The sequence below is a fragment of the Oncorhynchus mykiss genome, chromosome 19, assembly GCF_057628025.1.
Source record: "Oncorhynchus mykiss isolate SJ-2025 chromosome 19, ASM5762802v1, whole genome shotgun sequence".
Classification (NCBI taxonomy): domain Eukaryota; kingdom Metazoa; phylum Chordata; class Actinopteri; order Salmoniformes; family Salmonidae; genus Oncorhynchus; species Oncorhynchus mykiss.
In genome coordinates, this window is record NC_143040.1 from 57,415,455 (window position 1) to 57,439,990 (window position 24,536).

General features: G+C 39.2%; 1 protein-coding gene across 4 annotated transcripts in view; it reads left to right on the forward strand.

Annotated features, from left to right (window-relative positions):
* The window catches only part of LOC110498372 (AT-rich interactive domain-containing protein 1B), a 309,442-nt gene that overhangs the window by 239,242 nt on the left and 45,664 nt on the right, over positions 1 to 24,536 (forward strand). For all 4 annotated transcript variants that reach the window (XM_036954974.2, XM_090211433.1, XM_090211432.1 and 1 more), the window contains one exon: positions 18,052 to 18,367. In XM_036954974.2, the coding sequence (XP_036810869.2) occupies positions 18,052 to 18,367 (316 nt within the window). The remainder of the gene's footprint in view (positions 1 to 18,051; positions 18,368 to 24,536) is intronic.

The window sequence follows — 24,536 nt, forward strand, 5'->3', positions numbered from 1 at the left end:
CGTAAAAGCAACACAGCTCATCACCCTGAACACACCATCCCCGCTGTCAAACATGGTGGTGGCAGCATCATGGTTTGGGCCTGCTTTTCTTCAGCAGGGACAGGGAAGATGGTTAAAATTGATGGGAAGATGGATGGAGCCAAATACAGGAGAATGGTCCTGTATTGTCTTCCAACAAGACAATGATCCAAAACATAAAGCAAAATCTACAATGGAATGGTTCAAAAATAAACATATCCAGGTGTTAGAATGGCCAAGTCAAAGTCCAGACCTGAATCCAATCGAGAATCTGTGGAAAGAACTGAAAACTGCTGTTCACAAATGCTCTCCATCCAACCTCACTGAGCTCGAGCTGTTTTGCAAGAAGGAAGGGTAAAAAATGTCAGTCTCTCGATGTGCAAAACTGATAGAGACATACCCCAAGCGACTTACAGCTGTAATCGCAGCAAAAGGTGGCGCTACAAAGTATTAACTTAAGGGGGCTGAATAATTTTGCACGCCCAATTTTTCAGTTTTTGATTTGTTAAAAAAGTTTGAAATATCCAATAAATGTCGTTCCACTTCATGATTGTGTCCCACTTGTTGTTGATTCTTCACAAAAAAATACAGTTGTATATCTTTATGTTTGAAGCCTGAAATGTGGCAAAAGGTCGCAAAGTTCAAGGGGGCCGAATACTTTCGCAAGGCACTGTAAATGTAGGTATTAAAGTGACTATGCATAGATGATAACAACAGAGTAGCAGCGGTGTAGGGGGGGGGGGGGGGGGGGGCAATGCAAATAGACCGGGTAGCCATTTGATTAGATGTCCAGGAGTCTTATGCCTGGGGGGTAGAAGCTGTTTAGAAGCCTCTTGGATCTAGACTTGGCACTCCCGTGCCACTTGCCGTGCGGTAGCAGAGAGAACAGTCTATGACTAGGGTGGCTGGAGTCTTTGACAATTTTTAGGGCCCTCCTCTGACACTGCCTGGTATAGAGCTCCCGAGTGGTGCAGTGGTCTAAGACACTGCATCTCAGTGCAAGAGGCATCATTGCAGTACCTGGTTTGATTCCAGGCTGCATCACATCCAGCTGTGATTTGGAGTCACATAGGGCGGTGCACAATTGGCCCAGTGCCGTCTGGGTTTTGCCGGGTAGGCTGTCATTGTAAATAAGAATGTGTTCTTAACTGACTTGCCTTGTTAATTTTAAAAAATGTAGAGGTCCCGGATGGCAGGAAGCTTGGCCCCAGTGATGTACTGGGCCGTTTGCACTACGCTCTGTAATGCCTTGCGGTCGGAGGCAGAGCAGTTGCCATACCAGTCAAGATGCTCTCGATGGTGCAGCTGTAGAACCTTTTGAGGATCTGAGGACCCATGGTGTGTTTGGACCATGTTAGTTTGTTGGTGATGTGGACACCACGGAACTTGAAGCTCTCAACCTGCTCTACTACAGCCCCGTCGATGAGAATGTGGGCGTTCTTCTTTTTCCTGTAGTCCACAATCATCTCCTTTGTCTTGATCACATTGAGGGAGAGGTTGTTGTCCTGGCACCACACGGCCAGGTCTCTGACCTCCTCCCTATAGGCTGTCTCGTTGTTGTCGGTGATCAGGCCTACCACTGTTGTGTCATTGGCAAACTTAATGATGGTGTTGGAGTCGTGTCTGGCCATGCAGTCATGAGTGAACAGGAAGTACAGGACGGGACCGAGCATGCACACCTGAGGGGCCCCTGTGTTGAGGATCAGAGTGGCGGATGTGTTGTTACCTACCCTTACCACCTGTTGGCGGCCCATCAGAAAGTCCAGGATCCAGTTGCAGAGGGAGGTATTTAGTCCCAGGGTCCTTAGCTTATTGATGAGCTTTGAGAACACTATTGTGTTGAACGCTGAGCTGTAGTCAATGAATAGCATTCTCACATAGGTGTTCCTTTTGTTCAGGTGGGAAAGGGCAGTATGGAGTGCAATATATATTGCATCATCTGTGGATCTGTTGGGGAGGGACACGAATTGGAGTGGGTCTAGGGTTTCTTGGATAATGGTGTTGATTTGAGCCATGACCAGCCTTTCAAAGCACTTCATGGCTACCGACGTGAGTGCTACGGGGCAGTAGTCATTTAGGCAAGTTACGTTCGCTTTCTTGGGCACAGGGACTATGGTGGTCTACTTGAAACATAGGTATTAGGGCTGAAACATAGGTATTACAGACTCGGTCAGGGAGAGTTTGAAAATGTCAGTGAAGGGCTTCCCGAGTGGCGCTTTGGTTTAATGCGTCACTACAGACCCATGTTTGATCCCAGTCTGTGTCCGGGAGTCCCATAGGGTGGCGCACAATTGGCAAGAGGCCAATTGTTTCCAAGAAACTGAAGATCTCGTACAACGCTGTGTACTACTCCCTTCACAGAGCAGTGTAAACTGACTCTAACCAGAATAGAATGTGGAGTGGGAGGCCCCGATGCACAACTGAGCAAGAGGACAAGTACATTAGAGTGTCTAGTTTGAGAAACAGATGCCTCACAAGTCCTCAACTGGCAGCTTCCTTAAATAGTACCCGCAAAACACCAGTCTCAACGCCAACAGTGAAGAGGTGACTCCGGGATGCTGGCCTTCTAGGTAGAGTTCAAGTGTCTGTGTTCTTTTGCCCATCTTAACCTCTCTAGGGTAGGTGAGACGCTATCGTCGCTATCGTCTCACCTACCATTCTAAATACACCATTTGCTATAGTAAACATTCTTGTAAATACATCATTTAACCTCTTAGAGCTCTAGGGGCGCTATTTCATTTTTGGATAAAAAACGTTCCCGTTTTAAGCGCGATATTTTGTCACGAAAAGATGCTCGACTATGCATATTCTGACATATTCTGACAGTTTTGGAAAGAAAACACTCTGAAGTTTCAGAATCTGCAAAGATTTTGTCTGTAAGTGCCCCAGAACTCATTCTACAGGCGAAACCAAGATGATGCATCACCCAGGAATTAGCAGAATTTCTGAAGCTCTGTTTTCCATTCTCTCCTTATATGGCTGTGATTGCGCAAGGAATGAGCCTACACTTTCTGTCGTTCGCCCAAGGTCTTAGCAGCATTGTGACGTATTTGTAGGCATATCATTGGAAGATTGGCCATAAGAGACTACATTTTCCAGAGGTCCGCCCGGTGTCCTTTGTCTAAATTTGTGCGTAATCTTCAGGTGCAGGCATTTTCTCCTGGGATTCAGGAGAGAAAGCATGTTTCCAAGAACGATGTATCAATGAAGAGATATGTGAAAAACACCTTGAGGATTGATTCTAAACAACGTTTGCCATGTTTTCAGTCGATATTATGGAGTTAATTTGGAAAAAAGTTTGCGTTTTGAGGACTGAATTTATGGATTTTTTTTGGTAGCCAAATGTGATGTATAAAACGGAGCTATTTCTAATACACAAGGAATCTTTTTGGAAAAACTGAGCATCTGCTATCTAACTGAGAGTATCCTCATTGAAAACATCAGAAGTTCTTCAAAGGTAAATGATTTTATTTGAAGGCTTTTATGTTTTTGTTAATGTTGCGTGCTGGATGCTAACGCTAATGCTAACGCTAAATGCTAACGCGAAATGCTAACTCTAGCTAGCTACTTTTACACAAATGATTGTTTTCCTATGGTTGAGAAGCATATTTTGAAAATCTGAGATGACAGTGTTGTTTACAAAAGGCTAAGCTTGAGAGATGGCATATTTATTTCATTTCATTTGCGATTTTCATAAATAGTTAACGTTGTGTTATGCTAATGAGCTTGCTGATAGATTTACACAATCCTGGATACAGGGTTTTTTTCATAGCTAAACGTGACGCAGAAAACGGAGCGATTTGTCCTAAACAAATAATCTTTCAGGAAAAACTGAACATTTGCTATCTGAGAGTCTCCTCATTGAAAACATCTGAAGTTCTTCAAAGGTAAATGATTTTTTTGAATGCTTTTCTGTTTTTTTGTGTAAATGTTGCCAGCTGAATGCTAATGCTAAATGCTACGTTAGCCATCAATACTGTTACACAAATGCTTGTTTTGCAATGGTTGAGAAGCATATTTTGAAAATCTGAGATGACAGTGTTGTTAACAAAAGGCTAAGCTTGAGAGCTAGCATATTTATTTCATTTCATTTGCGATTTTCATGAATAGTTAACGTTGCGTTATGGTAATGAGCTTGAGTCTGTATTCACGAACCCGGATCCGGGATGGGGAGATCAGAAAGGTTAAAAGATGAACATCTTATTAATCCAGCCGCTGTGTCAGATTTCAAAAAGGCTTTACGGCGAAAGCAAACCATGAGATTTTCTGAGGACAGCTCCCCGCATACACAAGTATTACTACATTAGCGTCACGAAAGTCAGAAATAACAATAAAATAAATTGCTTACCTTTGAAGATCTTCCTCTGGTGGCAATGCCAAGTGTCCTAACTACACAGTGAATGTTTGTTTTGTTTGATAACATCCATTTTTATAGCCTAACACAAAACATTTGTAAACCGCTTGCGTCGTGATTTCCGTCTCATTCAACTTTGGACGAAGCGTTCGTGGTAATTACCCACACTAAACAAACGTTTATCCAGTCATGGTTGGTTTCATTGCAATCCTCTGGTTGTTACTACCACAACCATACTTGATGGTTCTTTTCCCGGGACATATTGACCGAAACAAACTAATTTGAAGACACCAATCAATGACCTCATTGCGCATCAATGGTAGGACCGGGCTATCGTTGATTGACTGCATTTTGGCCCAATGACCACTGATCATCTTGAAATCTAGCTTGGAAGATAGCCAATGAGCTGAGGTAAACGGCAATATGTAATGGTTATACGTTCGAAGACCAGCCTTTGGCGTAAACTCTGGCCTAAAAGAGGTTCATTCGCCATTGCAAATCTTACTTGACGGAGCCACAAGTGTTACGCATAGCAGTACATAGTCAATAGCATTTTCAGCACGTTTATATATTTAAATTATGGTGAATAAATCAGGAAAAGCTAAAACAAAGTCTAGGTATACAGATTTAACCCAAATTATAGAGGAAATTGATAGAGAAAGCAAGACCGAGTAAATAGTTACCCTTGTTATTTAAAAAAATATATACTTTTTTTAATAAAAAACATTTAAAAAATAAGGTATTTTTTGGGGGTGTGTGTTAGAATAGCATTTATATATTTTGTATATAATTCTTCCCTTCAAAATGTATCACTGTACCAATTCGGCCACTTGGGTACATTTGGTTTCATTTGTGTGGGACACCTGGGTGAGCTCTCTCATTTTTGAAGTTATCTGTCTAAAATTATTGTTGCCATCTTATATTCTTCATTAAAATCGTCCCCAGCATCCTATCTGTATGTTTGTCTGTAGCTCCGGATTCTGGACCGGAGCTACAGGCAGTTAGATTAGGGTATGTCTTTAGGCGGAAATTGAGAAGAGGGGGAGTACCCCAAAGAAATTAATATTTTATTTTAGTATTTTTCTTTGCACTATTGACGTTGAGACTAGTGTTTTGCGGATACTTTTTATTGAAGCTGCCAGTTGAGGACTTATGAGGTGTCTGTTTCTCAAACTAGACACTCTAATGTACTTGTCCTCTTGCTCAGTTGTGCACCAGGGCCTCCCACTCATTCTATTCTGGTGGGGGGCGGTATTTTGACGTTTTGATGAAAAGCGTGCCCAGAGTAAACTGCCTGTTACTCAGGTCCAGAAGCTAGGATAAGCATATAATTGGTAGTTTGGATAGAAAGCACTCTAAAGTTTCTAAAACTGTTACAATAATGTCTGTGAGTATAACAGAACTGAAATGGCAGGCGAAACCCAGAAGACAAACCATTAAAACAAAAAATCAGCATAGCACTGATTTCAATGCCTGGCACTTTTATAATAGGATGAAATCGTCCCCGATTGCAGTTCCTGGGGCTTCCACTAGATGTCAACAGTCTTTAGAAAGAGTTTCAGATTGGTTTTTGGAAAAATTAGGGAGAAGTTGTAGTTTTTCTAAGTGACTCCCATTTTGGCTGTAGTGTTTCCAAGCGCATGGCCGAGAGAGCGCGTTCTTTTTGTTTACCTCCGGTAAACTCAATAACGATTCTCCGTCTTAAATTGTATTGTTTATTTGCGTATTAGGGTACCTAAGGTTTGATTATAAACGTTGATTGACTTGTTTGGATAAGTTTATTGGTAACGTTTGGGATTCATTTTGTAGCTATAACGTCATAACGAGTCAAACAAAAAATTTACAATTGACAGGAATATGTTAGTTAATGTAGAGACAAACGTTTGTGCATATTTTTTTGTCATAAGCAAGTTATCTGATTAGCTAACATTAGCCAGCTAACTAGCTAGTGTTATGACATGAGAATTAATTTGTAATTTGTGTTGTTTAATGTTTTAGGGACTCCTGAGAAATGTACAATTGTGTACGCTTGCCTTGCAATGCAGCTTAAGTAACATAGCTAGCTAACTATTTACTTATTGTGTAGTGGAGGATAAAAAATATCCGTATACCTATGGATGTGTAGCTAGCTACAGGTGTAGCCGATCTGTGTATGGAGCCTAAAACGTTAGGTTCTGAACTAAGATTCATACCAATCTATGAACCTCAGCTATCATAGTTGTTATATCGACTTCAAGTCTGAATGGCATTTTAATGAAGCCTATGGATAAAGTAGAATATAATAACTTTATTGTGCCAGTCCTATATTCATGTACTGTAGTTATTGCCACGCATAAGATCTCCACATTGTAGCCTGTACGTTGAATATATTCACTGATCATGTACTCTTCCTTGGCAAATAAAGGTTTGGTTCAGGTATGAATCTCTGAGACATTGTTTTTCAGTCATATCAAAGTCCATTCTTTGAATGATGATGTGTCTCCCTGTATGTATTACAATTATACACTTCAACAGTGTTTACCACTCCTGCTCCTGGAACATCAATGATTACACGTTAGTCTATTGCATAGTTACAGAAAAATTATTTAGGTAAAGGCTGATAACAAATCATATATACAGAAAAAAACCTATGCATATCTAACTCCCTTCATCTGCATTAATCTGAGGACAGGATAAGATACTTAATTTCAACCAGTAGAGAATGTGAAACGCTTTATTGAAAGAAGTTCATTATCCAGGTGTTATAAATACATAATACATGCATTATAATTCTGAAAATTGTAATATTATGAATAAAAGTTCAATCTGTACATCAATGCACATATGTTGTGCATTATAAAACGAGGAAGAAAGACGAGGTGGGAAGAGAGGTGTAGAAGACAGAAAGGAAAAGAGGTAAGAACAGAGGTAGACAGCATATGATTAGTGAATTACATTGCTACCCTAATATTCTCTCAGTTCATCACAATTACAGTGTCTTTAGCAGTGTCTCCTGACCAGCCTTGGGCCCCCAGTTGGCCCGAAGTTTATCTTAAGAGCGGGTGAGGTGGCAATGACGGGACTGGCTTCCTCTTTCACATCTAAACATACCTGCAGACGAGAGACAGATGGATAGAGAGAGAGCATGATTAAGCCTTGTTTTTTTTATTCTAACACGGTCAGTCATCATAATCATCAGGAGGTGAAATGCAAAACTGACCTTGGATCATTAACTCTGGGACTCCTACATCTCTGTCTGTATTTCAATGTAAAGCATCTCTTTAATAATACTTCCTGTTGACCCGACCAAGTGGCCTCTCACCTATGATCATGATGTGCCCTCTGTGTCAGCCAGTTCAGATGTGGGAGGGGTTCACCAAAACAGCTGATATAACCTAGAGGATTTAGGAAGAAGGGGGAGAGGGATGAAGTGAAGGAGAGAGACTGTTATTGTGTGTGTGTGTGTGTGTGTGTGTGGTATCACCTGGTGTCCACACTAAGTGGCTACAGAGTACTTCATGCTGAAAAACAGACACATGAGGACAAACAATGAAAGATAATGTCAATAGAAGATACTGTATGTGACGCAGACACCTATCGGAGTGTACCTGAAACATTTAAATATACAGGGCTATGTGTCTCACCACTTGGTTATTGCAAGGCTAACCCCCAGGGAAATCATGACTTGGCAGCAACAGATAGCAACAGATAGTCCAGTGAAAATGGCTGTGTTTATCTGGTGTAAATCTGAAAATTAGCAGCTGACACCTTAAGGATTTTTAGTTAATGCATGTGAGACAGGTTCCATGTACGACAAGAAAGGCAGAGAGGAAGAGAGAAAAAGAACACAGAACAGTTTAATTACCTCCAGTTATGAACACTTTTGCCAGCAATAGAGCCTCCATGGCCTGTTCCTCGGACAGTGAACATCTGACAATATCTACATTTTTGACCCCTTGATCAGCACGCTCTCTGAAAGTAAAGAAAATAGATGATTTTTTATAGATATGAAAACAATAACTGAGATATCAATCTAAAGCAGCAGATGTCATTTTCAGGATATGTCAATACAGCACAGAAAGCTTAACACCAGACTGGTATTGTGGTTGTTCATTAGGTGATGGGAAATATGCAATGATACCTGCACCACAAGCTGCAAAGACTCCCTAACTCTTCGCCATTGTACATGATGGCCGATTGCTCTGAGACTTCCTTTGACCATTCTAAAGCCTGCATGGGGCATCCTTGCCTTAACTTCTTTCGGATCAGTGGGACGCTAGTGTCCCACCTCGACAACAAATTGCAGATCGCCAAATTCAAATTAAATTAGTATAAATATTTCACTTTCATAAAATCACAAGGGCAATACATCAAAATAAAGCTTAACTTGTTGTAAATCCAGCTGCCGTGTCAGATTTCAAAAAGCCTTTACGGCGAAAGCAAACCATGCGATTATCTGAGGACAGCGACCCACTACATCACATGAAAAACATATTTCAACCAGGCAGATGCGACACAAAAGTCAGAAATAACGATTAATTCATGCCTTACCTTTGAAGATCTTCTTCTGTTGGCACTCTAAAATGTCCCAGAAACATCACAAATGGTCCTTTTGTTCGATAAATTCCTTCTTTATATCTCCAAAATGTACATTTATTTGGCGCGTTTGATTCAGAAATACACCGGTTCCAACTCACCCAACATGACTACAAAGTATCTAATAAGTTACCTGTAAACTTGGTCCAAACATTTCAAACAACTTTCCTAATCCAACCTTAGATATCCTAAAACGTAAATAATCGATAAAATTTAAGACGGAATATACTGTGTTCAATAGCGGATAAAAAGAACGTGGAGCGAGCTCCAGTTCATTCACGCCAAAAAAACAGAAGAGTCCACTTGGCTTGACACTCACAATGAACATCCCTACTTCTTAATTTCTCAAAAGAAAAACATCAACCAATTTCTAAAGACTGTTGACATCTTTAGGAACTGCAACCAGGTTCCTCATAAATATAGTTTCCCATAGAAAATAATTGAAAACACAGTGACCTCAAAAAATGTTTTCCCTGGATGGTTTGTCCTCGGGGTTTTGCCTGCCAAATAAGTTCTGTTATACTTACAGACATAATTGTAACAGTTTTAGAAACTTTAGAGTGGTTTCTATCCACATCTACCAATTATATGCATATCCTAGCATCTGGGCCTGAGAAACAGGCAGTTTACTTTCGGAATGCTTTTCACCCGGACGTGAAAATACTGCCCCCTATCCCAATGAAGTTAATGGCGCTGACTTACTGGTCTAACTCTTCATCTGACATATAAGAATAGCATTCCCTGAGAGACATATTGTGTTCTTTCATCCTTCTGTAAAAAAGCTAACCGTTTCACTGTCATGAAATATGATTATATATCGACTATGAAACAAATAGGACATGGTCTGCTTATGAGTTGCCATGAAAGAAAGTTAGATTAATTCACCTGAAAATGGTGAGAACAGGTATTCGTAGCTAAATGCTTTTGGTTGGGTTGAGAATAATAATTGCATATTTATCATTCTACGGTATGTATGTATGTAATATAGTAGAATGTTATGAACCTACACTGAATCGTAGGAGCTAACTACTAGCTATGTAAAAGTTGGACGGAAAAAGGCCCAGTGCTGCTTACCTGAGACGCCATCAGCACACAGTCCTTCTTCGTAGGTGTCCGCTATGACTTCCTTTATGTCGGAAAAAGGTTACTTTCAGAACCATTATTTTTGATTGAAAATGAAAAAAAGTTTTTCTCTCGACAAAAAGACACAAATGTACCTCCATAGCATACAACAATTTGCCTGTAAATAACCACACCTTCAAACAAACTTGCTACTGTATGCAGAATACAGCGCCATATGTACAGCGCCATATTTTCTGTTACATCCTAACTGAAACCCAGAGGGTTTTTCACCATAATATTAATCATATTAATTAAGCAAGTACCAGTCAAAGGTTTGGACACCTACCCCTTCCAGGATGTGTCTTTATTCTTACTATTTTCTACATTGTAGAGTAATAGTGAAGACATCACAACTATGAAATAACACCGGTCACCCGCGTGTGTTGCATTCTGTAGTAGAGACATGGCCTGCTCTCCCTTATGTAAGGAATTAGGCACTTTCCCATGTTAACTACAGTATGTATTGTAGACTGCACAGTAGCCTAATAAACAAATAAACACATTTCGTTAATAAAATAATGATTAAAAAAATACTCTTTCAAAATGCAGATGTTGATTTAGTTATGGATCCATAATGAATTATTATGGGAATAAATTTCACTGATTTACAGAAATATTGGAACAAAGTTGTCTAATGAAGGCAAACAATTTAGAATCCTCCAATCCTGTAGCCTACTCCTGACCATCACGTTGTACAGCACCATATTTTCCATTCCATCCTAATGGAAATTCTGAGGGTTTCGCTTTTCTCTGAATAGAAACACCATAATATTAAGCAAATTAATTAAGCAAAATATCTTCAAATCAATCCCATATACTGTACTATGTTATTACAAAAATAAAGTTTTTAAAATCTCTGATAATGCCAACACGGAATACTCTCAAATGCTTCTCAAAGATGCCCTCTGGTGGTCAAACTAGTAATAACTTGCAATAACAGAAAAAATGTCTGCAAATTAAATGATGTGCCACAGAATGCTGCAGTTGCACGCAAGGTGTGCTGCAGTATGCCACAACTTTTAAAGGAGGATCCATTGTAGAACACTTGAAAAATAAATGGAGAGCCGCACACTCTAGGAACTCAGATGCAATAATTGAATATCCTAATAACCAACATTTCGACAGACAAGCTGTCTTCATCAGAGTATATTATTGAATTATTATATTATAAAATAATTTAATCTAAGCTCCTAGAGTGTGCGGCTCTTCTTTTTCAAATGAAGGGGACAGTGATAAAATTATTAGGGTGAGGCACAAGGCACACTACCAGCTTACTACACAACATACACTTAGTATTACTTTTTTAGCTACAGTATATATATCTCCCTGGCATATTGCATAATTTATGCAGCAGCATACAATACATTTTTGGACTCACCTTGTTGTGCTGTGCCAAGTTGAACAGGAATGTGGTGTGGCGGTCCTTCTTGTGAGCACATTTTGTCATCAAACTTTGTCATCAAAGTCTCTGGATGTATGGCATTCTCTGGATTTATGGTGCTTTCAAGGCAACTGGGAACAAAAAAAAAACAAGGTTGAATCACCACGTTAGTGATCTTCAGGTCGGAGCTCTAGAAAGATGGTTTTGAGTTGGATGACTGTTCAAAATGTATTTTCCCAGTCAGAGCTAGTTTTTTTCCCAGAGTTCCCAGTTGTCTTGAACTCACTGAGGTCTGAGATTTGATGTTTTGAACGCGGCAGAATTCATGCTGATTGACAGCATGGCCAATGTATTCAACCTTTTCTGGCCCATGATGTTAAATGTTTATCCTTTTAAGCTTGGAAAAGAGACCATTGAACCCAGACTTGGACCACACACTCACTCCACTGAATAGCAGGCTAGTAATTGCTTTGCAATGCTTGCAGTTAGCCACTGATTTCTTCCAAACCACTCATTGTTGAATTTGCAATCTCCAACTTGTTGTGTAATGTTTATTTCCAACGGCCAATGAGCACCGATATGTTTTATCTATAATTTCTCTTCATATGACAAGGATTGAAAAGGATTTTCCAGTAGATTGTCAATGTGATTAATGATGATGACTGCTTGTCTAGCTTCTTGCGGATCAACATCCGGTGAACGCCAACATCTGGTGAAATTGCAGAGCGCAAATTTCAAAATACAGAATTCGTAATGTTAAACATTCATGAAAATACAAGTGTCTTACATTGTTTAAAAGCTACTCTTCTTGTTAATCTAGCTGCTTTGTCAGATTTCAAAAAGGCTTTATGGCGAAAGCATACCACACGATTATTTGAGGACAGCGCCCCGCATACAAAAGCACTATAAACATTTTCCAAACAAGCAGAGGCGTCACAGTCAGAAATAGCGATAAAATAAATGACTTACCTTTGAAGATCTTCCACTGTTTGCAATCCCAAGGGGCGCAGCTACATAACAAATGGTTGTTTTGTTCGATAAAGTCCTTCAGTAATCCACCGGTTTCCCTCGTTCAAAATGGATACAAATGAATCACAAAAATGACCAATAAACTTCGTCCAAACAAGTCAAACAACATTTCTAATCAATCCTCAGGTACCCTAATATGTAAATAAACGATCAAATTTAAGACGTTGAATAGTATGTTCATTACCGGAGATAAATAACAAAGAGTGCACCCTCATCTACGCACACCACAATACTACAGCCAAAATGGGAGCCACCTAGAAAAACTACAAATTATTGCTCATTTTTCAAAACAAGCCTGAAACTCTCTCTAAAGACTGTTGACATCTACTGGAAGCCATAGGAACTGCAATCTGGGAGGTATTCCATTGATTTTCCCATAAACAGCCATTACAATGAGTGGTGAGCTAAAAAAAAAAAAAAATTGGGATGATTCTCCTCGAGTTTTCACCTGCTACATCAGTTCTGTTACACTCACAGACATTATTTTAACAGTTATAGAAACTTTAGAGTGTTCTATCCACTACTACCAATTATATGCATATCCTAGCTTCTCGGCCTGAGTAACAGGGAGTTTACTTTGGGCACCTCAGTCATCCAAACTTCCCTAAGAAGCTAGCTTGCTAGCTAAGATTTTGAAAGTATGATGTTGACATGATAAGTCCAATCAAAGCTACGGTACATATAACGTGATTTGATGAAATTTTAGATTTTGCGATGACGTAGTGTCCCCATAAGTGACAGAACACTGAGCCAATCACGGCGCAACTAGGGAACATTACCAACCTTTACGCTCTATATTTTCTGCTGGCTGCCCCACCACCACCACAGAAAGCACTGAAACACCTGCATTTTGGAGCTGACTTAATCAAGAAAGAAAAATAGAAACCATGTTCGTATACAGCTTTATTAACAAAATTATTCTAATTTTTTCACATTCTTTACAAACTGATATGTGACATATATCATTTCCAAAATCTCAAGCAAAACAGGCAACAATTATTATTATTTTTTTTTTCTTTTGGCTAAACAGGTGGGGCTCTGCCAAGTCCTGATAACTGATACACAGAAATGTTCTTGCAATGTTTCCATGAAACGTGTCTAGAGCATAAATATATTATGTTCTGAGAACATGGCAACCGTGTTCTGGGCATGTGCTGTTTGATATTAAGGGAATGTTCTTGTAACTCTTAACGCCAAACGATTTTTGCTAACATAGATAGAATGTTACCCTAACTAACTCAAACATTAGGGGAAACATTACAAAAATGTTTTCACTCTATATAATTGTTAGCTGGGTCTTTACTAATGCAATGAGGTACAGCATCCAGGTTGACCACTTGTTTAAGTACAAAAACCACAATGTTTAAGTACAAAATATGTTGACCGCCCTTTGAACTCCCTTTCAAACACAAGCGGCACAAGTTATTTAACATTATCTAGTTGTTGACACCAAGCTCTTTAAAGGCCTCCAGTTGTTAGCTCAGCATGCTCTATAAGACAGTCAGTGAAAAGAGGAAACGCCTGCTGTGCCTCTCCCACACCTAACATTCCACAATCAACCTGCTTTGGACAGCAGTTTGTGAGCCTGGATGCTTTGCTGGGCCCTTATACCTAATTTGGTTAAAGGAAAGCTCGATCCCAGGGAGTCGGAGGGGCAGTGGAGGTTTTGGGAAATGGGTTGGACTGAGTGCAAAGCCCTGAGGTGCTCCAGAGCTTCTGCACCACAGGCGCCTTGCTGAGAGAGATGCTGAGGTGGCTCTGAGAGGATCTACCTGGGGCCTCAGGCCAAATAGCGGGGGGGGGGATAGAGAGAGGGAGGGAAAAGGTGAGAGAATTTCAGAGTGATAGAATGGAAAAGGAAAAAATTATACTTCTACACATAATTCGTCTCTCCAAAAAAATGATGTCATCCTTCCAATTTGTTTGTGTTCAGCAACATACTATACAGTATTTTCTTATATATTAGCCAAGCAACTCTGCCCATTCTGTATGTTCTGCAGCTGTAGAATACAGCCGCAGCCGTGTAATCTGTGTTACATTCCTCAGTGACGGTGTCCACAGATTCAGTGGGCAGCTATTCTCTGGTACACAGGGTTTTTTCCTGCAGTGGCCAGGGATGGGCGAGCCGGCTGTTAGCAATGCTGCATCCATTCTGCTGAGGAAGCAGTGTCTGTAATCTGTTCGGTCACAGTCCTCCTTTTCCCGCGGGAGTGTGGGGATTAGAATACAGCTCGGCAACAGCATCCTCAGAAAGGGTGACCAAGCCTGGAATTTCCATGTAATTGGTAACGCACCACAGTCTTCTCTCTGCGGGTTATAAATACCACACCTCCTAAAGACCACCGTATCCTGAGAGAGGAGGGAGGGTCAGGAGAACAGGAAGGTATGGAGAAGAAATTACATCTTTCTGGTGCTTTTTCTCTCTGTTTTGCTTGTAAATGTGTCTAAACAGCAAAAGGAGGATTCGGTGATGATCAGCTGTTTGAATGTTGTGTATAAGTCTGAATGAGGACGAGAGGTCACTCAGAGCAGCCCTAGAAGATGTGGCGGTACTCTGGGTGAGAGATGGGCCCCTCAGTAGCTGTAGAGGGTAGAGCAGAGCAGGAAAAGGCAACACTAATCTGCCCTGAAGCAGCAGTCTGGCACAGCACCAGCTACAGTACCAACCATCCTGGAAATGAGCTATTCTCACCCTGAAGAAGAAATTCTCACAGTTAAGCTGAATGTGGATCCTTCTCGCCCCTCGAAAAAAGCTAAACAAAACTTTATAAAATAAAAGATACACTATATATACAAAGGTATGTGGACACGCCTTCAAGGATAGGGGATTCAGCTATTTCAGCCACACCCATTGCTGGCAGGTGTATAAAATCAAGCACACCACCATACAATCTCCATAGACAAACATTGGCAGTAGAATGGCCTTACTGAAGAGCTGAGTGATTTCACAAGCCTAAGATCACCATGCACAATACTAAATTTCAGTGGTGTAAAGGTCGCCGCCATTGGACTCTGGAGCAGTGGAAACGGGCTCTCTGGAGTGATGAATCACGTTTCACCATCTGGCAGTCCAACGGACAAATCTGGGTTTGGCAGATGCCAGCAGAACGCTAACTGCCCAATTGCACAGTACCAACTGTAAAGGTTGGTGGAGGAGGAATAATGGTCAGGGGATGTTTTTCATGGTTTGGGCTAGGCCCCTTAGTTCCAGTGAAGGGAAATCTTAACGGCCTTGGGGAAGGCCCTTTCCTGTTTCAGCATGACAATGCCTCTGTGCACAAAGCGAGGTCCATACAGAAATGGTTTGTCGAGATCGGTGTGGAATAACTTGACTGGCCTGCACAGAGCCCTGACCGAAACACCTGGCCCTAATCACCCAACATTAATGCTGACCTCACTAATGATCTTGTCGCTGAATGGAAGCAAGTCCCCTCAGCAGTGTTCTAACATCTAGTGGAAAGTCTTCCCAGAAGAGTGGAGGCTGTTATAGCAGCAAAGGGGGGACCAATTCCATATTAATGCCCATAATTTTGGAATGTGATGTTTGACGAGCAGGTGTCCACACACTTCTGGTCATGTACTGTATATATTTTTTAAGGGTATCTCTGGACCCCCTAAACTTGGCACTCTTAAACTGTCTCATAAATGTCAGTATGACTGATCAACTCTGTCCAGTTTAATGTGAATGTCCTCGTTCATACGACTCTCATGGTAACGTTTGTGTCAGTGTAAACCACAGTAGATTAGGACCCTGGCCGGGCCGTCTCGGAAACTTCACAGGCTCTGCCTCATTCTTTTTTTGGACAGAAGCTTGGGTGCTAAAGATGGAAAAAGCCAATCGGTGTCAAAAAAAGTCAAAACCAGAGAAGGAGAGCGAGAGCACAGCCAAGAACCACAGTGTCCACACACACATGCAGACACACGCACACACACACACACACGCAGAGCAGTGAGAAGCCATGGAGCAGAGCCAGCGTCCAGCCACTGTGACTGTGTGGGATGAGATAGGCCTCTGACTCAGGCGTTTCAGCTGCAGCACGTACAGTACTGTAGAATGGGAAGGAGAGAGAGGATACCACACACCAGATGATTCCCATGGCTCTCTTCTCAACTATGTCACTGCTTTGGAAAGAGTGGAATGGTATTGTGCCTCACTTTTTACTTGCACACAGACATTTACAGAAACACACACACACACCACAAATGCATACAGGCACACCTTCCCCTATCCATGTTTTAAACATCCTACTGTGTTTGTCTTCCATCCCCCCTTTTCTCTGAACGGTTTCCTTTTTGGAAAGTTTAAGATGGGGTCCCAAAACCCTTGACAGGTGTCAACAGTGTTCCAAATCAGCTACCTCCCCAGATACATATCTGACTCTCTGCATCTCCTCATACACTAGATTTCATCACACATTCTGGACAAATTCAACTGGAGCAGCAGAGTTTCATGGGAAATTATTTTATTTTGATTTGATATAAATCCCATCTCCGGGGGGGGGGGGGGGGGGGGCTTTTTTGCTGTTGGACAGGCTTATGTCATGCGGAATGTCTTTCCACTGAAGCAGCTCGAGCATACCAAAAGACATTTCCATTTTTGGAGTCAGTTCCTCACACAGAATATTTTCATTCAACTCCCTCATTCAGAGCCAAAAAAACCTTTTGGTTTAAAGCGACTTGATCCCCTTTTCCAGACATATTCTCAGAGGATTAGGCTGTAAGCCCCAACTAAAGCACTCTTAATCAAATCAAAATAAATAGCCACCTTCACAAAAGGGACGCCACATTTTCTATTTTTCATGGAATTGTCCTTAGAGAAAAAAATCACGGTGGAAAGTACCCATGTCTGCTTTGTGTGCTCTGTGTGTGTGTGTGAGACTCCTTTTCCAGCTGGTTCTGGACTGTGTTGATCCAAAAAAGGGTTTAAGTGTGCTTTAGGAAGGATTGTGTCGTCATGCCTGTATGGCTGCTGGGGCAGGGAGAAAGCCTTAACTGCAGATTAGAATGACTCTCAAGTGTTTCTCAGACTCATGCTTAAGCTGTGCAATTGCTCCCATGCCGATTCAGCATCCCTCCCCTCCCATAGATATCAGATCTGCAGCCAATGTCAATAGCAAAAGCTTCAGTGAAACAAACACCTGTATCCACATCTGCATAGATGCACCCTACAGAGGCTATTGAGTCAAAAATGTCATGCTGTAGTATGTGTCAGTTAAGCAGTTTTATCTGACATTTGCTTTTATTTGACATATGAAGTTTAATTCCTATAACAATGTTATCCTTGTGCTGATACGTCGTGGCTACATACTGTAATGATATGGTAATTTAGCAGATGCTTAAATCTATAAAAATTGTAAAAAAATCAGTTGACTCGAATATAAGATTATCCTTGTGTGCCAGACCTCTAGGTTCTCCTCTGTAGTGGGTGCAGAGCGATTGGCTTCGTGAAACTACCATAAAATAGATGACTGAATTCATTACAGTCACTATTCATGTTGAGGGATACATTTATTGTTATTGTTAACCTGGTGTCTACTCACTCCCAGATGTTCTATGTCTCCTCTCTCCTCAGGAAACTACCCACGTCCACCCAACTATGGCGGGACCCCCAGTGCCAACTACAGCAGCCCCGGGCCAGGCTCTGGCATGACCAACAGCCAGGGTATGAATGCCAGCAGCCCCATGCACGGCCAGGGTCCCGGGCAGCCTATGGGCCGCAGTCCTGGTGTGGGCAGCCGCCCCTACCCCAACATGGCCCCCAGCTCCCCCAGTATGCCCCAGCCAGCCGGCCCTGGGATGGGCCCTCCTTCACTGGGCAATGTCAACCGAAAGGCCCAGGAGGCAGCCGCCGCTGTCATGCAGGCCGCAGCTAACTCTGTACAGGGCAGGTGAGATAACATGTTGTTATTTTTTTTTAACCTGATGATGATGTGTGTGTGTGTGTGTGTGTGTGTGTGTGTGTGTGTGTGTGTGTGTGTGTGTGTGTGTGTGTGTGTGTGTGTGTGTGTGTGTGTGTGCGTGTGTGCGTGTGTGTGTGTGTGTGTGTGCATGCGAGCATACGTGTGATCTGTGTGTGATATGTGTGTGATCTGTGTGTGATAGTGACATTGATAGAGAGAGCGAGAAGAGGAGAGGAATTGGGCAGAAGGTGGAGCACATTACTGCAATGCTCTTTTGAGAAGAGCCTATTTTTACCACCCCCTGAAATAGCATGCTAAAATTAGTGAGCATAAGGCGTCACTCACTTGTCACTACAGAGACTTTGGGGCTTTATGGTCTTCAGACTAAATGTTTCAGTACCTAGTTCTCTATGCTCAGACTGGGGAGATATAGAGGAGCGTTGTGTGGAGAGCGTTGTGTGAAGAGCGTTGTGTGAGGAGCGTTGTTTGAGGAGCGTTGTGTGAAGAGCGTTGTGTGAGGAGCGTTGTGTGAGGAGCGTTGTTTGAGGAGCGTTGTGTGAAGAGCGTTGTGTGAGGAGCGTTGTTTGAGGAGCGTTGTGTGAAGAGCGTTGTTTGAGGAGCGTTGTGTGAAGAGCGTTGTGTGAGGAGCGTTGTTTGAGGAGCGTTGTGTGAAGAGCGTTGTGTGAGGAGCGTTGTTTGAGGAGCGTTGTGTGAAGAGCGTTGTGTGAGGAGCGTTGTGTGAAGAGCGTTGTGTGAGGAGCGTTGTGTGAAGAGCGTTGTGTGAAGAGCGTTGTGTGAGGAGCGTTGTGTGAAGAGCGTTGTGTGAGGAGCGTTGTTTGAGGAGCGTTGTGTGCCATGGAACTATTTTATTTATTTTACCTTGAATGAAATTTATTCTTGTTTATAGTACAGTAAGAACTGTATATAGTGCTACTATCTATCGATAAGGCATTTGAAGCACAATCTCTCTGTTGAAATTATGCATAGTCTCCTACAATGAAATGCTGGGTTAAAGGCTGAGTGGCAGTAAAAGGCATGGGAAAGACAGTTGTACAAATGAACAAAGATGCACTATGTTACCTTGGAAAACACTTCACAAGATTTTAAGTGATCATAACATGCCCTTCACATGTACAACACAACACCAAGCTACTTAGGAAACTCAAAAACCACTTGGACAACAAGATTAAAAGCAGCATTATGAACAACCTTGACACATATCAAACAATGTAATGGGGATTATTATCTAGTGTGTTTGAGCATTTAATGTGTGAGTGCTTCTCAGAGCGGAGAGGAGAGGAGCAGTGGAATTGTGTGTGGGCAGTTAACTCTGGGTGAACCCTGTCAGGGGAGCATGTGTAAAAAACATGGACACTAATTTTGAAAGGGTAGATTCTCTGTCAACCAATAAGCTAGTAGGAAGAAGGGAAGTGGTCATACTGAGCAGCTCGGGGCTTTGTTTAATGAAGCAATGCTTGTTGGGAGACGGGTGGAGACCGATCAGCAATGCTTCTGCTGAAGTGGAGAGTTACACATGGAGTAAAACAGACATACAGTCAATAGTACAGTATAAACAAGTCTATATACGATCTGAGCAAATGAGGTGAGATAAGGGAGGTAAAGGCAAAAAAAGGCCATGGTGGCAAAGTAAATACAATATAGCAAGTAAAACACTGGAACGGTAGATTTGCAATGGAAGAATGTGCAAAGTAGAAATAAAAATAATGGGGTGCAAAGGAGCAAAATAAATAAATAAATGAAATACAGTAGGGAAAGAGGTAGTTGTTTGGGCTAAATTATAGGTGGGCTGTGTACAGGTGCAGTAATCTGTGAGCTGCTCTGACAGTTGGTGATTAAAGCTAGTGAGGGAGATAAGTGTTTCCAGTTTCAGAGATTTTTGTAGAACATGTTAGAACATTAATAGAACTGAGTGAGTTTTTAGAACATCATTAATAGAACTGAGTGAGTTTTAGAACATCATTAATAGAACTGAGTGAGTTTTAGAACATTATTAATAGAACTGAGTGAGTTTTTAGAACATCATTAATAGAACTGAGTGAGTTTTTAGAACATCATTAATAGAACTGAGTGAGTTTTAGAACATTAATAGAACTGAGTGAGTTTTTAGAACATCATTAATAGAACTGAGTGAGTTTTAGAACATCATTAATAGAACTGAGTGAGTTTTAGAACATCATTATTAGAACTGAGTGAGTTTTTAGAACATCATTAATAGAACTGAGTGAGTTTTTAGAACATCATTAATAGAACTGAGTGAGTTTTAGAACATCATTAATAGAACTGAGTGAGTTTTAGAACATCATTAATAGAACTGAGTGAGTTTTTAGAACATCATTAATAGAACTGAGTGAGTTTTTAGAACATCATTAATAGAACTGAGTGAGTTTAAGAACATTAATAGAACTGAGTGAGTTTTAGAACATCATTAATATAACTGAGTGAGTTTTTACAACATCATTAATAGAACTGAGTGAGTTTTAGAACATTAATATAACTGAGTGAGTTTAAGAACATTAATAGAACTGAGTGAGTTTTAGAACATCATTAATAGAACTGAGTGAGTTTTTAGAACATCATTAATAGAACTGAGTGAGTTTTTAGAACATCATTAATAGAACTGAGTGAGTTTAAGAACATTAATAGAACTGAGTGAGTTTTAGAACATCATTAATATAACTGAGTGAGTTTTTACAACATCATTAATAGAACTGAGTGAGTTTTTAGAACATCATTAATAGAACTGAGTGAGTTTTAGAACATCAATAATAGAACTGAGTGAGTTTTTAGAACATTAATAGAACTGAGTGAGTTTTAGAACATTAATAGAACTGAGTGAGTTTTTATAACATCATTAATAGAACTGAGTGAGTTTTATAACATCATTAATAGAACTGAGTGAGTTTTTAGAACATCATTAATATAACTGAGTGAGTTTTAGAACATCATTAATAGAACTGAGTGAGTTTTTAGAACATTAATAGAACTGAGTGAGTTTTTAGAACATCATTAATAGAACTGAGTGAGTTTTTAGAACATTAATAGAACTGAGTGAGTTTAAGAACATTAATAGAACTGAGTGAGTTTTTAGAACATCATTATTAGAACTGAGTGAGTTTTAGAACATAATTAATAGAACTTAGTGAGTTTTATAACATCATTAATAGAACTGAGTGAGTTTTTACAACATCATTAATAGAACTGAGTGAGTTTTAGAACATCATTAATAGAACTGAGTGAGTTTTTAGAACATTAATAGAACTGAGTGAGTTTTTAGAACATCATTAATAGAACTGAGTGAGTTTTTAGAACATTAATAGAACTGAGTGAGTTTAAGAACATTAATAGAACTGAGTGAGTTTAAGAACATTAATAGAACTGAGTGAGTTTTTAGAACATCATTAATAGAACTGAGTGAGTTTTTAGAACATTAATAGAACTGAGTGAGTTTTAGAACATCATTAATAGAACTGAGTGAGTTTTTAGAACATCATTAATAGAACTGAGTGAGTTTTTAGAACATCATTAATAGAACTGAGTGAGTTTAAGAACATTAATAGAACTGAGTGAGTTTTAGAACATCATTAATATAACTGAGTGAGTTTTTACAACATCATTAATAGAACTGAGTGAGTTTTTAGAACATCATTAATAGAACTGAGTGAGTTTTAGAACATCAATAATAGAACTGAGTGAGTTTTTAGAACATTAATAGAACTGAGTGAGTTTTAGAACATTAATAGAACTGAGTGAGTTTTAGAACATCAATAATAGAACTGAGTGAGTTTTTAGAACATTAATAGAACTGAGTGAGTTTTAGAACATTAATAGAACTGAGTGAGTTTTTATAACATCATTAATAGAACTGAGTGAGTTTTATAACATCATTAATAGAACTGAGTGAGTTTTTAGAACATCATTAATATAACTGAGTGAGTTTTAGAACATCATTAATAGAACTGAGTGAGTTTTTAGAACATTAATAGAACTGAGTGAGTTTTTAGAACATCATTAATAGAACTGAGTGAGTTTTTAGAACATTAATAGAACTGAGTGAGTTTAAGAACATTAATAGAACTGAGTGAGTTTTTAGAACATCATTATTAGAACTGAGTGAGTTTTAGAACATAATTAATAGAACTTAGTGAGTTTTTAGAACATCATTAATAGAACTGAGTGAGTTTAAGAACATTAATAGAACTGAGTGGGTTTTTAGAACATCATTAATAGAACTGAGTGAGTTTTTAGAACATCATTAATAGAACTGAGTGAGTTTTAGAACATCATTAATAGAACTGAGTGAGTTTTTAGAACATCATTAATAGAACTGAGTGAGTTTAAGAACATTAATATAACTGAGTGAGTTTTTAGAACATCATTAATAGAACTGAGTGAGTTTTTAGAACATTAATAGAACTGAGTGAGTTTTTAGAACATCATTAATAGAACTGAGTGAGTTTTTAGAACATCATTAATAGAACTGAGTGAGTTTTTAGAACATCATTAATAGAACTGAGTGAGTTTTAGAACATCATTATTAGAACTGAGTGAGTTTTTAGAACATCATTAATAGAACTGAGTGAGTTTTTAGAACATCATTAATAGAACTGAGTGAGTTTTAGAACATCATTAATAGAACTGAGTGAGTTTTAGAACATCATTAATAGAACTGAGTGAGTTTTTAGAACATCATTAATAGAACTGAGTGAGTTTTTAGAACATCATTAATAGAACTGAGTGAGTTTAAGAACATTAATAGAACTGAGTGAGTTTTAGAACATCATTAATATAACTGAGTGAGTTTTTACAACATCATTAATAGAACTGAGTGAGTTTTAGAACATTAATATAACTGAGTGAGTTTAAGAACATTAATAGAACTGAGTGAGTTTTAGAACATCATTAATAGAACTGAGTGAGTTTTTAGAACATCATTAATAGAACTGAGTGAGTTTTTAGAACATCATTAATAGAACTGAGTGAGTTTAAGAACATTAATAGAACTGAGTGAGTTTTAGAACATCATTAATATAACTGAGTGAGTTTTTACAACATCATTAATAGAACTGAGTGAGTTTTTAGAACATCATTAATAGAACTGAGTGAGTTTTAGAACATCAATAATAGAACTGAGTGAGTTTTTAGAACATTAATAGAACTGAGTGAGTTTTAGAACATTAATAGAACTGAGTGAGTTTTTATAACATCATTAATAGAACTGAGTGAGTTTTATAACATCATTAATAGAACTGAGTGAGTTTTTAGAACATCATTAATATAACTGAGTGAGTTTTAGAACATCATTAATAGAACTGAGTGAGTTTTTAGAACATTAATAGAACTGAGTGAGTTTTTAGAACATCATTAATAGAACTGAGTGAGTTTTTAGAACATTAATAGAACTGAGTGAGTTTAAGAACATTAATAGAACTGAGTGAGTTTTTAGAACATCATTATTAGAACTGAGTGAGTTTTAGAACATAATTAATAGAACTTAGTGAGTTTTATAACATCATTAATAGAACTGAGTGAGTTTTTAGAACATCATTAATATAACTGAGTGAGTTTTAGAACATCATTAATAGAACTGAGTGAGTTTTTAGAACATTAATAGAACTGAGTGAGTTTTTAGAACATCATTAATAGAACTGAGTGAGTTTTTAGAACATTAATAGAACTGAGTGAGTTTAAGAACATTAATAGAACTGAGTGAGTTTAAGAACATTAATAGAACTGAGTGAGTTTTTAGAACATCATTAATAGAACTGAGTGAGTTTTTAGAACATTAATAGAACTGAGTGAGTTTTAGAACATCATTAATAGAACTGAGTGAGTTTTTAGAACATCATTAATAGAACTGAGTGAGTTTTTAGAACATCATTAATAGAACTGAGTGAGTTTAAGAACATTAATAGAACTGAGTGAGTTTTAGAACATCATTAATATAACTGAGTGAGTTTTTACAACATCATTAATAGAACTGAGTGAGTTTTTAGAACATCATTAATAGAACTGAGTGAGTTTTAGAACATCAATAATAGAACTGAGTGAGTTTTTAGAACATTAATAGAACTGAGTGAGTTTTAGAACATTAATAGAACTGAGTGAGTTTTAGAACATCAATAATAGAACTGAGTGA